Source organism: Humulus lupulus, chromosome 1, assembly GCF_963169125.1.
Source record: "Humulus lupulus chromosome 1, drHumLupu1.1, whole genome shotgun sequence".
NCBI lineage: Eukaryota > Viridiplantae > Streptophyta > Magnoliopsida > Rosales > Cannabaceae > Humulus > Humulus lupulus.
The window spans coordinates 223,648,042-223,663,574 of record NC_084793.1 but is presented as its reverse complement, the minus strand read 5'-3'; the positions used below and the strand labels follow the sequence as shown (position 1 = coordinate 223,663,574).

Genomic DNA, 15,533 nt, shown 5'->3' with positions numbered 1-15,533 from the left:
CACAGGCTCCCAAAATACTCTGGATCGAGGGGAAGCTCTCAAGGGGAGACCCAAATACAGAATCGGCCACTGGCCCACTTCACAACCTATCTCACTAACCCGACGATCTACTAACTCCACAGGCATATTGATAAACCCCCAGTACACTTAGTATACACCAGGAGGCCACGTAATGAGCATAAGGCAGAAGTTTAATTTATTAAAAGGGCCTGTTAAGTGTGTAAGGGTCTTTTAGTATTTTTATCCTTTAATTATCTTATTTGTTTTAGTGGCTGCTGTAATAAGGGGGGCAGGGGTTGTAATTTGTTCATTGGTCGAATCCTATAAATAGGAAGCTGAGAATCTAATTTGGGATAGCTGGGATTTAGATGAGTTTTGACTCAATTGGGAGAGACAACCCTCTCGAATGGTTGAATTGGAGAGACTAGCCTCTCGAAAGCTAGGTGTAATATTGGCCACTAATATCAATAAAGCAATCATTTTGAGGGATTAATGCTCTGGTGTGTTGAATTGTAGATAGAAACATTCTGGTCTAAAGAAAGTTCTATCAATTTGGTGTGGTGACTGCGGACACGATGCCTAAGAAACCAACAGAGAAAAGTGATGCTACAATGGTGTCCGAAGAGGATCTTGAGGCCCTAAAGTCAGAGGTTTCAAGACTCTAAGGATTCTCTCAATGATTCGCTTCAGGATTTGGCTCTGCGGATTCAACAACAGCCTCAAGAATCGCTTCAAGAAACGATTCAGCAACAGTTCAAAACCCTATTGGAAGTTCAAGAAAGATCAAGAACGGTCCAAGAAACCAGGGAAGAAGGACTAGCAGCTGCTGGGAGCAAGGAAAAAGATGAGACAGAAGGGTCAGCGAATAAATTTGAACCTTCGAACAATACTAGTCTCCATGAACCTCGCCGCACAGCCAGGGAACACCTTCGACATCGGAATTCCGTTTGCAACAAGGTGCTGCCAGGGGTTATTTGGAGAAGGATCGTAACGATACTCGATATCGTCACGAGAATTGACTGAAAAAACTTAAAATGCCTACTTTTGATGGAGAAAACCCAGATGGATGGATACTACAGGCTGAAAGATTCTTCACCTGCTATGGGTATGAAGACGATGAGAAAATAAAAGCGGCGTTCATCTCTTTTTCGGGTGATGCCCTTCTTTGGTACCAATATGAAAGTAACAAGCGACCGATTCATAGCTGGGAGGAAATGAAGCGATTATTGCTCCGTCATTTCCGTGATTCTCACGAGGGGTCATTATACGACCAATTCTTGACTGTTCGACAAGAAGGGACAGTTTCATAGTACAAGAAACAATTTATCAAGTTATTGGCACCAATAAGAGCTGTGGATCCAGCTGTGCAACTAAGTACATTCATGAATGGTCTACTTCCATCGCTGAAAGCCGAATTGCGATTCCATCGACCCCGGAATGTGGATGAAGCCATGGACATTGTACAAGATATTGAGGATAAGAACAGGGCAACAAGGCAGCGCTACTCCAGCTCAAACCGCCTGAATATTCCTGACACTACAGCAAGGGCTGAAAGACCCTCAAGCCGAACTTCACTCGCCAATTCAACTACGGAAATTTGCAAACTTACGGATTCCGAGATTCAATTGAAACGACAAAAAGGGTTGTGTTTCCGCTGCGATGATAAGTGGTCTCCAGGACATCGCTGCAAGAAGAAAGAACTCCAAGTGATTATGATACCCGAAGATATTGAAGAAGATGAGTCAACACAAGATTCCGAGAAGGAAGAGGAAGGGATTGTGGGGCTGGAATCCACCGAAGTGCAGAAAAAAATTGAAGTCTCTTTCCAATCCGTGGCTGGCCTATCTACAAATTCCACCATGAAACTCAAAGGACACCTCGGTACCAAAGAAGTGGTAATTCTTATCGATTCAGGAGCTACTCATAATTTTATTTCTAAGGCTTTAGTCTCCAATTTGCACATTCCCATCTCAGAAACTAAGGCTTACGGGGTTACTTTGGGGAATGGAGACTCAATGAATTGTGAGGGAATTTGCAAAAATCTGAATCTACACTTCCAGGGCGTGGATGTTCGGGACGATTTCTTGCCTTTGCATTTGGGAAGTGTCGATATCATCTTAGGGCTGCAATGGTTGGCTACACTTGGTCTGACTAGTGTGGACTGGAAGTTGCAAACTATGGAATTTCATCTTGGCAAACAAAGGGTTCTAATCAAAGGGGACCCCTCACTTGATCGGTGTTTGGTGTCTCTCAAAACAATGGCAAAGACTCTTCAAGTTGAGCAACAAGGCATCATTTTAGAGTTCAACTACACCTGCCATGATACCAACGATATGGGTCAAACTGTACCAGAATATTTGTCTCAAATCCTTGCTGATTTTGCTGATGTGTTTGAAATGCCTAAAGGTCTGCCCCCGAACCGTTCCCATGAGCATGCCATTATCCTACAACCCGGAATAGCCCCGATCAGCGTTAAATCGTACCGCTATGCCTATTCTAAAAAAGATGAGATTGAAAAGTTAATGTCTGACATGCTTACGGTGAAAATAATTCAGCCCAACACCAGCCCTTTTTCAAGCCCAGCTCTTCTTGTCAAGAAGAAAGATGGCTTGTGGCGATTTTGTGTGGACTACCGCACTCTAAATAGAGTAACTATACCATATAAGTTTCCAATACCTGTTATTGATGAGCTTTTAGATGAACTTCACGGTGCTCTAATTTTTTCTAAATTGGACATCAAATCAGGCTACCATTAGATCCGAGTCCGGCAAGAAGATGTGCATAAAACAGCGTTTCGCACACGGCCACTATGAATTTCTGGTCATGCAGTTCGGAAGGACCAATGCTCCAGCCACTTTCCAATCACTCATGAATGATGTGTTTCGGCCTTTACTACGAGATTGCATGTTGGTATTTTTTGATGACATATTGGTGCATAGCAAGACACAAGAACTCCATCAGCAGCACTTAAGACAAGTATTTGAGCTCCTCCGAAAGCACCAGCTCTATGCTAACCGAAAAAAATGTTTTGGTCAGCTGCAAATAGAGTACTTGGGACATATCATCTCTCAGCAAGGGGTAGCTGCTGACCCCCAGAAAGTTTCGGCCATGTTGGAGTGGCCAACCCCTAAAACCATCAATGGCCTCCGAGGGTTTCTCGGCCTCACTGGGTATTATCGCAAATTTGTAGCTAATTATGCCCGTATAGCTCAGTCATTAACTGATCAACTGAAGAAAGATCAATTTCAATGGGGAGCAAGCTTTCCAACAGCTTCAACAAGCCATGATGAAGGTGCCCGTTTTGTCTTTACCCGATTTCACTGAGCCATTTGTCATTGAAACAGATGCCTCGGGCCACAGATTAGGGGCTGTTCTTTTACAAAACCAGCGTCCGATTGCCTATTTCAGTCAAGTTTTGGGAGTTCAAGCAAGAAAAAAATCCATATATGAAAAGGAACTTATGGCCTTTGTCTATGCAGTAGCTAAATGGCGTCCTTACCTACTGGGCCGCAAGTTTGTGGTTAGAACTGATCAACAAAGCCTGAAATATCTCTTGAGACAGCAAGTAATCAGATTTGAATATCAGAAATGGGTTTCGAAACTGATGGGAATGGACTTCGATATTGAATATAAGCCCAGAGCCCATAATAAAGTGGTTGATGCTTTGTCTAGGCAAGTTGAACCAGCCACCCTTGACACTATGGTCACCATGGAATGGCAATTATGGCTTGAGTTGGCAAGAGAAATAGCAACTGACCCAGTGTTATCCCAATTACACGAGGATGTCAAAAGTGGCAGCAAACCACATCATGGGTTCCAAGTCCACAACGACCTCCTTCATCATAAGAATCGCTTAGTAATTCCCAAGAAGTCCACCTTGATTCCACGAATATTGGAGGAATTTCATACTACCCCATTTAGTGGGCATTCTGGTGAGCTTAAACACATATAAGCGAGTGTCTGTCGAGTTGTTTTGAGAGGGTTTACGAGAGGATGTTCACAAGTTTGTGCAACACTGCTCCGTTTGTTAGCAAAACAAATTGCTCACAACCTCACCAGCGGGTCTCTTGCAACCCCTAGCCCTTCCAGCCCAAGTATGGGACGAGGTAACAATGGATTTTATAGAGGGTCTTCCAAAATTTGAAGGTTGGGATACAATAATGGTGGTAGTAGATCGTCTCTCAAAATATGCCCATTTTATCAAGCTGAAGCACCCTTTTTCTGCTCCAACAGTAGCTGATTCTTTCATGAGAGAGGTGGTTAGATTACATGGACTGCCCCAATCCATAGTTTCTGATAGAGACCGGATCTTCCTTAGCCTATTTTGGAGTCATCTTTTAAAGTTGCAAGGAACGATTTTAAAAAAGTGTACTGCTTACCACCCTCAGACGGATGGACAAACCGAGGTGTTAAATCACTGCCTTGAGACATATTTACGGTGTTTTTCTTGCCAGCAACCTAAACAATGGTCCAAATGGCTTGCTTGGGCAGAGTACTCTTACAATACCTCCTACCATTCTTCACTAAAGAGTACCCCTTTTCGAGCATTATATGGGTGTGACCCCCCACCTCTCATACCTTACAAAAAAGGTACTGCCATAGTATCATCGGTTGACGAGTTACTTGAATCTCGTGATGCCATCCTCGATGACCTCCGAATGCATCTCCTTCGAGCCCAACACAGAATGAAGCTACAAGCTAATTTAAAGCGCCGACCAGATGAGTTTGTTGTTGGGGAGCAAGTATATCTCAAGTTAAGATCCTACCGTCAACGGTCCCTTGCCCAACGCTCCAATGACAAACTTTCAGCAAGGTACTATGGACCTTTTCCCATCATTCAGCGAGTTGGTCCCGTCGCTTACAAGCTCCAACTTCTGGACCAGGCCCGCATTCATCCCATCTTCCACATCTCTCAGCTCCGTCGAGCCATCAGGTCCTCACCAGCCACACCTACTATTCCCCCTCAATTAACAGCTAATTTGGAACTTCAAATGCAACCCGAAGCTATTTTGGACGTCCGCTTCCCTACTGCTGTTGCTACTACTCCCTCAGAAGTCCTCATTAAATGGAAGCACCTGCCAGCCTTTGAAGCTACATGGGAGCCGGTTGCCACCATCCATGATCAATTCCCTTTGTTTCACCTTGAGGACAACGTGAAGGTATTTGGGGGTATTGATAAACCCCCAGTACACTTAGTATATACCAGGAGGCCACGTAATGAGCATAAGGCAGAAGTTTAATTTGTTAAAAGGGCCTATTAAGTGTATAAGGGTCTTTAAGTATTTTTATCCTTTAATTATCTTATTTGTTTTAGTGGCTGCTGTAATAAGGGGGGCAGGGGTTGTAATTTGTTCATTGGTCGAATCCTATAAATAGGAAGCTGAGAATCTAATTTGGGATAGCTGGGATTTAGATGAGTTTTGACTCAATTGGGAGAGACAACCCTCTCGAATGGTTGAAATGGAGAGACTAGCCTCTCGAAAGCTAGGTGTAATATTGGCCACTAATATCAATAAAGCAATCATTTTGAGGGATTAATGCTCTGGTGTGTTGAATTGTAGATAGAAACATTCTGGTCTAAAGAAAGTTCTATCATATATTTATTACCAACAACTGACATTTATGCAAATTAATTGATAGCCCAGACACAACACTGAAGACCTTCAGAATGTCAAGGAGCACACCCAGGGACTCCTCATCATTAACAAAAAAGATCGTATCGTCTGCAAATTGAAGATGGCTGACGTCAACTCTATCTCTGCACCCTGTAAATTCTCTAAATGTCAAACTACTTTTAGCTTTATCAACCATTCTGCCCAATACATCCACCACCAAAGTAAACAAGGGGACAAGGAATCCCCTTCACGAAGACCCCTCGAATCCTTAAATTTTTCCCTAGGACACCCATTTATAAACACAAAGAAAGGCATAGAGGACAAGCATCCTTGCATCCATCGCCTCCAAACATCTCCAAATCCTTTTTTATACAAAAGAAAATACAAGAATCCCCAATCCACACAATCATAAGCTTTTGTAAAGTCAATTTTGAACACCCAACCCTTTCTACCCTTACTCCTATACTCCTCCACCGCCTCATTTGCTACCAAAACTATGTCCAAAATCTGCCAACCTTCTACAAAAGCTCATTGAGTTTCCGCTATTGTGTCGAACAAAACACCTCAAAGTCTGTAAGCCAACACTTTTGAAATAATTTCATATAGACTAGTAACAAGTCTAATAGGCCTATAATCCCTCACACAACAGTTATTGATTTTCTTAGGAATAAGGCAAATATAGGTTTCATTGGCCCTCCCATGAATAACTCCATCCTTAAAAAACCCATGAAGGACTGTCATCAGGTCGCTCTTCACAATGTCCCAATTTTCCTGATAAACTGCCATAGAGAAACCATCTAGCCCCAGTGTCTTGGATCCATCACAATCAAACACTGCCTACTGCCTGTCTTACTTCTTCCTTAGAGAAAAGCCGCTCAATTAAGGAAGCCAAAACAGATGAAATAGGTTCCCAAAAGATCCCATCCACCCCAATCCACTCTCTGTAGACCGACGTGTACAGAGAAGAATGAATACCCACAATAGCCTTTTTAATATCCGCGTCATTAACCAAAACCGTTCCATCATCTTGTTCAATCCTTGAAATGAAGTTTTTAGCTTTCCGAGCACTAAGAATATTGTGAAGAAGCCTAGAATTAACATCCCCTTCCTTATCCCATTGACACTTTAATTTAAGCCAAACACTTCTCTCTTCTTCCAAGACAAATTGCTGCCATTCTTCCTTCACCTTGGATCATTCCTTAAGAAAATGCTCATTTCACCGTGGTCATGAATGTGAGCAGAAGTTTTTGCAAGTTTAGTTGATGTCAGATGAAGAGGAATCGTTGAACATGGAGGAATCACCACCTCCATCCCCATATTAAGGTGAAACTATGGTAATTGAGGAGACTTTGGTGACCCTTTCTTTAAATTCATTGGTGGGCATTTCTTCTGCGCACACTATGAAACTTGTTGGGCACATTGGACAGCAGCCAGTGACTGTTTTGATAGATAGTGGGGTGACCCACAATTTTTATTGCCATGGAGGTGGTCTCAGCAACAAGGATTCCTATCACAGCTACCACATGTTACGAGGTACTTTTGGAAACGGGGGGAAAGGTCAAAACAAAGGATATACGCGCTCAGGTGGAGTTGGATTTGGGAGCTCTAAGGGTTGTCACTAATTTTTTGCCACTAGAACTTGGGGGGGACTGATGTGATTCTCGGAATCAAGTGGTTGGAGACCCTTGGTGATATGCAAGTAAATTGGAGGACGATGGTGATGAAGTTCGAAATGGCAGGGGCATGGGTCACTTTGCAAGGGGATCCAAGTCTATGCAAATCTCCGATTTCGCTCAAGGCAATGATCTTATCAATGGAACGGGAAGCACATGGCTTTTGGGTGCAGTTTGGGGCTTTCTCCGAAGAGGCAGAGGGTTCACAGCAGCCAATTCTACCATCAGTAGCTTCGGTGCTTCAAAAATTCCAGTCAGTCTTTGAGATGCCATTAGGTTTGCCACCCACTCGGTCTCAGGAGCATGCCATTAACCTTAGAGCGGGAACAGGCCCGATTTCAGTTCGACCATACCGATATGCACAAGTTAAGAAGGATGAGATTAAGCAACCTATAACAGAGATGCTACACGCAGGGATTATACAGCCAAGCACTAGTCCATTTTCTAGTCCGGTGCTGCTTGTTAAGAAGGATGGGAGTTGGCGTTTTTGTGTAGATTATAGATCTTTAAATCGCGCAACAGTGGCAGACAAATTCTCAATTTTGGTTATTGAAGAGCTATTGGATGAGCTTCATGGTGCGAAGGTGTTTACCATGCTGGATTTGAAGTCGGGATATCACCAAATTAGAGTCATGGCTCGAGATGTGGAAAAGACTGCATTCCACACACATGAGGAGCACTCTGAATTTCTAGTAATGCCCTTCGGCCTCACTAATGCCCCAGCAACGTTCCAAGCCCTTGTGAATGAGGTGTTTCGCGATTTCTTGAGGAAGTTTGTGTTGGTATTCTTTGATGACATTCTGATTTACAGCCCATCATTGGAAGACCATTTACACCACTTAGCCTTGGTGTTGGAACGCCTTCACCACTGTAGTCTTTATGCCAATAAGAAGAAATGTATGTTTGCACAGGAGCAAGTGGAGTATTTGGGTCATGTTATTTCGGCCCAGGGGTAGCTGCTGACCCAAGTAAGCTGGCTGCCATGGAAAATTGGCCTACACTGAAGTCAATCAAGGAGTTACAAGGTTTCCTAGGACTCCCGATCTATTACCGAAAATTTGTAAAAGGGTATGGTAGCATTGCAAAGCCTCTTACAGATCAGTTACGTAAGGATGCATATGGCTGGACACAAGAGGCTCATGAGGCTTTCCTTCACTTGAAACAAGCAATGTGCTCAGTTCTTGTATTAGCCTTGCCAGATTTTTCGGTACCATTTATTGTGGAAGCAGATGCGTCGGGGGCTGGTTTAGGGGCTGTCCTAATGCAAAATGGGTATCCTATTTCCTATTTCAGTCGGGTTTTATCATCTCGAGCTCGTACGAAGTCTATCTATGAGAGGGAGTTGATGGCAATAGTGTTAGCTATTCAAAAGTGGTGCCCTTATTTGTTGGGGCGTAAATTTCTAGTAAGAATGGATCAGCGAAGTTTGAAATACTTGCTGGAGCGACGATTAGTGGCTTTGGAGCATCAAAAATGGCTCACGAAAATATTGGAGTATGATTTTGATATCCAATATCAACCAAGTTTGGAAAATAGAGCTGTTGATGCTTTGTCTCGCATGCACTGTGAAGTTTCTCTTGCTGCCATTTCTGTCCCAACCGTGCTGCCAATTCCTAATTTATAGGCGCATATAGCCGCTGATCCAACATTGTCCAAGGTAATGAATGAGTTAGCAGCTGGACAGCAAGCTAGGGGTACTCCTTGGTGCAAGGCTGCCTTAAATTCCGAGGTCGATTGGTGATACCTTCTTCTTCTTCTTCTCCTTTCATTCGGTTACTTCTGCATGAATATCACAGTAGCAACGTGGGAGGGCATTCCGGAGTGTTCAAAACTTTTTAGCGTATAGTAACGGATTTGTATTGGCGTGGCATGAGGAAAGATGTACAGAAATTTGTCACTGAATGTGCCATTTGCCAGCAGAACAAGTATCTCGCTCAGTCGCCAACAGGTCTATTGCAGCCATTACCAATTCCGGAGCAAGTTTGGGAGGATATATCTATGGATTTTATTGATAAGCTACCAAAGTCGAATGGGATTGACTCTTTTTGTGGTGGTGGACCGCTTGAGCAAGTATGGTCACTTTATACCACTCCGTCATCCCTTCTTCGCTGTTACTGTGGCGACAGTGTTTGTGCGAGAGGTTGTTAAGCTCCATGGCATACCCCGTTCAATTGTATCCGATCGCGACAAGATCTTCCTCGGTCTATTTTGGAAGGAGCTCTTTCGGTTACAAGGCACGATTTTGAAAGAGTACAGCTTACCACCTTCAATCCGATGGGCAAACATAGGTGGTAAATCGTTGTTTAGAGACTTATCTTCGTTGTTTTGTCAGTTCAAAGCCTGCTCATTGGGTCAAGTGGCTGCCTTGGGCAGAATATTGGTATAATACCTTGTTTCACTGTTCAACTGGGATGACCCCTTTTCGTGCACTCTATCATAGAGACCCCCCTCCTTTGTTGCGATTTGAACCGGCTAGTATCAAGGTCTCGGCGGTAGAGCAGAATCTTCAAGACCAGGATGATATTTTAGCGTTGCTGAAACTGAATTTGCACCGAGCCCAGCAAAAGATGAAGGTACAAGCTAATCGGAAGAGGAGAGATGTGCAGTATGTAGTTGGTGATTTGGTTTATGTCAAATTAAGGCCTTATCGTCAACGTTGAGTCACCAAGCACGTCAATGAGAAGTTGTCTCTGTGTTTCTTTGGCCCTTTTCTGGTATTAGAACGTATTGGCAACGCAGCATACCGCCTCCAGCTTCCTTCTGATGCCACTATACACCCTATTTTTCATGTTTTGCTGCTTAGAGCGGCTCTCGGACCAAACCAGCAAGCCACAGCCTTGCCACCTAGGTTGACATCAGATTTGGAGTGGATACTAGAACCGGAATCAGTGTTGGAGGTGTGGCCAGGAACTCACAAAGAAGCACCGCAAGCGCTAATAAAGTAGGTGAATTTGTCAGAATTCGAAGCCACTTGGAAGGATTTCCATGTGATCCAAAAACAATTTCCTGAATTCCACCTTGAGGACAAGGTGAAACTTTTGGCAGGCGGTATTGATAAGCCACCCCTTACCTATGTGTATGCTAGAAAGAATAGGAGGACCTAAGGTAGGCTGGCAGCAGCTGATTATTTGTATTAGAGTTGGTTATGAGTTAGTTGTGTGAGAAGAGTTTGGGTGGGTGTAAGGTACACACTAATACCCGTAGGGGTAGTGTATAAAAGGGAGAGAGAAAGTTGATTGTGGTAGGAAGAAATTGGTAGGATTGTATTTCCCATTTGGAGAGGCCAGGCTCTCGAATACCTGGTTTTGCAATACAGAAACAATTTTTCATTCATTCTCTTTGCTATTTCTACTTTTTGGCTAACCAATTGACAGGACAATCCTATCATAATCGTTGCTAAAAAGAATAAAGTTTTATTTTAGGATAAAAGTTCACAATTTCCTTAATTGAGGGGTATACTACTGAATAAAAGTGCAATGGGAAGTACAGGATTACAAGAATTTGTTACTTTGTCCTAACATCATAAAACCCTTGTGCAAATTCATACAAAAGAATTGCTTTATCAGGAAAGCTCTCTGACAATATCTTCAACTTGGGACTAAAGCGATAATATGAAAGAATGGTGTTTACAGCATATAATAGCATAGACAGTGATGTTTTGCAACTTACCTGAAGCACACACATCCCAAAAGTGTTACCCAGAACTTTTTCTGAATCCTTGTACAAACAGTATGTCAACCCCGCAGTTTCGAGAAAAAGGGAAAGAGAATCAGCCTTCTCAGCATCCTGCAACCCACTCTGCATTAGCCGTTTTAGCTGCTTTGCACGCTTTTTCTTGTGACTGCATCAGGTAGTCAACTATATTAATCAGGCAGGGAACTAAAGAGATATTGCTAACTTTCAGTACAGCTAACCATTTCTTGAAAATATAGTTCAAAAGTCACGTAGGAGCCTAGCCTTGATGTCCTTTTTGTTCTTTTCATTAATTAAAATTTTGTTTCTTCACCACAACACAAACAATCTTCGGCATATGAACTAAGAGTAACATAACAATTTACAGCCTCTAAAATGCCTCTTAGCCTCCAAATTCAGTCTTTCGTGCCTAAAAATAATTGATCATATTATGAACATCTCCTTGGCTTATTAATTCACATTCCTTTAACTTCCAAGCAAAACCATCCAAATTTTGAAAAAAAAAATTGTTACATAAACATTCAAACAAGAGATACCCCCACTTCATATACGGACCGGACCACAGACACTTGAGTTTCCCTTTTAACAAAGCATAAGTCTTTAATAAATAAATAAAAAAAAACCTGCTGATCTCAAGCTTGTTCTTGTAACACCACAACACAGAAGGCCTCGACTTTACAGCCGCCTTAGTCAGTATGTAGTGAAGATTCTTAACCTGAACAAAAATCAACAGTCTAGCTAAAGCAAAGCACGAAATTCTAGCTTTTTAATCCACTAGATATTCTTCCAAAACTATAAGTATAGAGAATGAGAAAGATAGAGAGAGAACCGTGTCAAGGTACTTGTCGCCGACGACGATGAACATGTTGCGGTGTCTGGTCTTGACACCATTCTCGATTAAGGTTCTGATGCGGTCGTCCACCTTGAGCTTCATTCTTCAGAATATCAATTCAGAGCAGAGCTTCTTCTTCTTCTTCTTCTTGGTCGTGATTTTTTAGCCTTCTCTTCTATTCTGTTCTGGTCTGCCTCCCTCTTTTGAAGTGTTTGTTTTAGGGTTTATGAGCGAGGTTTTGAACTGAAATAATTATTTATTTATATAAAATTAATTATTATTTTTTAAGGGAAAATTTATTAATAATAATAGCATATGTTTAGAAAAAGCAGTTTTGGGGTTTCCTTTTTGGGAAATTACCTTATATACGGTTTTTAAGAGAGTTTATCCATTTTTACCTTGTTAATTAAATTATTACATTTTTATGTACATTATTTCATTTATACGGTAATGTAATTTTTATATATTCAATTTTACTGTTCGTATTTAGTTAATGATTGTACATGAGCCATTTAACTTTAAAATATGTGGGCAGCTGTAAGTAAAAATGTTAATTTCTCAAGTTTAAATATTTTAAAAATCATGAACCCTATAAAATTTAAAACTCTATTATACCCGAATTTTCGTGTAGGTCTACAATAGTGTTATTAATTTATTTTTGCCCTGTTTTCAGAAAACGTACAATTTATATATAATTACATATAGTTGTAATTGAATTTTCTTATTCAATAATTAAGATGAGATATGAATATTGATGTATTTAACAGAGTAGCTACGAAAGAATAATAGTAGTCACTAAAGAAAGTAATACTTCAACTTAATACATCAAAATCTTATCTAAATATACCAAAAGAAGAAGAAGAAAAGAACTCTCTACTTACCATCCTCAATTTTTTTAAATTGAAAAATGAAAAATTAAGGATCTTAATGCCTTCTTAAGACAATAAGATAAATGTTTTTTTAAATTAATAAATGTTTTACACCATAAACAAAACTAAAAAAAAGTATTTGCATTTTTTTCTTTACTATTGCCTTTCTCTTCTTTGATGGAGTCTTACTAGGGGCAACAAAATGATATGGATAACTGACTCTCATATTCATAAACTTCATTTGCTTTTGTATGTGAATGAAACAAAATGCAATTCTAGATCTATGAGCATATGACTGCAACCCATGACAACATAAAAACTCATATTCTAATTTCATTCTTATGCAACCCACTGCAACTTTATGCAACCTAAAGCAACATATGACACCACATGCAACTGTAATGCAATCCAATGCAATTTCAAATGCAACCCTATGCACATAAATCAACCTTAAATGCAAGCCCAATGCACATAAATCTAAAATGTAATGACTCAAATTTCCTAATAAGGTTTAGGACCTTGATTAGGAGGCCGGGAGGGCCATAATTGATTTATTATGTCATTAAATAATTATATGCATGATTATGTGAATTATATTATTATATGATGATAAATGCATGCATATGGGTCCACTTTTCATTATAAGGGCATTGGTAATTTGGTCCGTTGAGGGCATATTTGTATATTTTCATGCATGTTGGTGAATTATGAATAAGACCACATTATAATGTGGATTTGTTCAAGTCATTCGGCATGAGACGATCTTTGAATGCAAGCTAGCGGTTTGGTCATAAGGGGTTAATTTCAGGGCTCGGGGTGAGCCTCGGGGAAATTTGATGATTATTACATTACCAGGAATTAAAGGGTAATGGGATATGATTTATTAGCATTTGATAATATTGGGAATAACTGGAATTGGAGGACGTTAATTATAATTAACGAGATAGGCGGGAAAGGACGGTTTTACCCTTGGTAGCCTTAAGAGGGAATTTAATGACCTAGGGGTATTTTTGTCTTTTGACCTAAGGTTATATGTATCAAGTAGAAGGTTGTGGAAGGACTTAAGCTGAACTAAAAATAAAGCTTCTTCCTCTTCTCCTCCCGATCATTTCCTTCTCCTTTTTCCTTTGAATTTGTGAAGCCCCAATTGAAGATTCAAGCTAGGGAACCAAGCCTTAAGGGTCTAGGGTTATGTTCTACCACTAAAGAGGGTTCCATCTTGAGTCAGAGGTAAGTTTTTAACCATAGAAACTTTGGTCTTGCTCTGTTTTTCATTGATTTTCAGTTGGGATTTTTTATTTGGATAGTGAGAATTGATGGAAGTTTTTGGCAAATATTGATTGGGTTATGATGCCTAGGACTTTTATGTGTGGTTTTTGGGTTCATTTGTGAGTTTGAATGAGGTTTGGAATCAAGTTTTGAAGCTTGGAATTGGAGAACACGAAGGAGGAAAAACCAGGGCTGAAATGCCCTGGTTCTAGCGTTACAGTGCCCAAGGGTGGGCGCTACAACGATGTCCAGGGCATGGCAGCTCTGGTCGTAGCGCCTAGGTGCCAGGGTCCTATTTTGGGTACTTTTGAGGGTTTTTGGCTATGGGTTTCAATTCCTAAGGCTCGGGATCGAATCTACTAACCATTTGAGTACGATTCGAGGTTATAGGAGTGAGGTTTAGGTCAAGAACCTTTCATTGTTGATTTCATTAATTGGATTCCATATATGGTTATGACTAGGTGGTTGCTAAGGGATCAAAGGATCGATCGTTCTCAAGGGTCGTTCATTTATTATTTCTCGCTCGAACCAGAGGTAAGAAAACTACACCCAGTATGTGACATGCATGGTTTTTAATGTAGCATGTTGAATGCTCTATTTGTATATCTGGAATGCATATCAAATGCTTGGCAATTTGCTTATCTATGAATGGTACTGACTTATTAGTCAGAATCGGCAATGGTGTCAATATTAATTGTGAAACTATGACTTATTAGTTAAGTTCGGCAATAGCACTGAGCACTGGCCGTATGGTATTGACTTATGAGTCATAGGCATCATAACCCAATCAATATTATTGAGCACTGGTCGTATGGTATTGACTTATGAGTCCCAAAATTTCCTAAGAGTGCTTAGGGCCTTGATTAGGGGGTCGTGATGGAAATTTATGAAATTACGTGTTTAATTGCTATATTAATTGTTATTATATGAATTACGTGATAATATGACTAGATGTGCATATTTAGGGGTATTAAATATGCCTGTGGGCCCGCTTCTTATTAGAAGGGCGACTTTGGTAATTTGGCCCGTTGCGGGCATAATTGTGTATTTATGTGCATATATGTGATATATGTGAGAGACCACATTATTATGTGGGTTATTTTGGGTTACTCGGCACGAGGCGATCCTAGGGAGCAAGTTAACGGGAAAGTCACAACGGGACCCGATACCCGACTCGGGGTGAGTCAAGGGGTATTTTGGGTAATAGACATTTATTTGGGTTATGGAAATAAATAATTGGAGATATATTTGAAGTTAGAGAGTTTAGGAGGGAATATTGGGGAAATTTACCATTTTGCCATCGGGAACGTTTTTGGTACCCCGAGCCTTGGGATTAACTTAAGTAACTTAAGTTTGATAAAACAAACAAAAAGAAACACTTAGAACACTGCCTAAACCGACCCTCCCTCCTTCTCCTTCACTTTTCTCTCAAGCTTTCCAAGCTAAGTTCTTGAAGAACCAAGGGATTTTTGGGCTAGGATTACATGAATTGAAGCAAAAATCTTGAGGATTAATTCAATAGCAGTTTGTGGAATCCATCTTCAGTAGAGGTAAGCTTTAAACTATGAATTCTAGCAATTAA

The 15,533-nt window shown here is 40.9% G+C and overlaps 1 protein-coding gene across 1 annotated transcript in view; it reads right to left on the bottom strand.

Moving 5' to 3' along the window:
- The window catches only part of LOC133803738 (RNA cytidine acetyltransferase 1-like), a 32,597-nt gene extending 20,558 nt beyond the window's left edge, over positions 1-12,039 (bottom strand). The window contains exons 1-3 of the mRNA XM_062241854.1: positions 11,811-12,039; positions 11,605-11,696; positions 10,958-11,129 (exon numbers count right to left, since the gene is read on the bottom strand). Of these exons, the coding sequence (XP_062097838.1) occupies positions 10,958-11,129; positions 11,605-11,696; positions 11,811-11,915 (369 nt within the window). The 5' untranslated portion in view covers positions 11,916-12,039. The remainder of the gene's footprint in view (positions 1-10,957; positions 11,130-11,604; positions 11,697-11,810) is intronic.
- Positions 12,040-15,533: the final 3,494 nt, after the last annotated feature.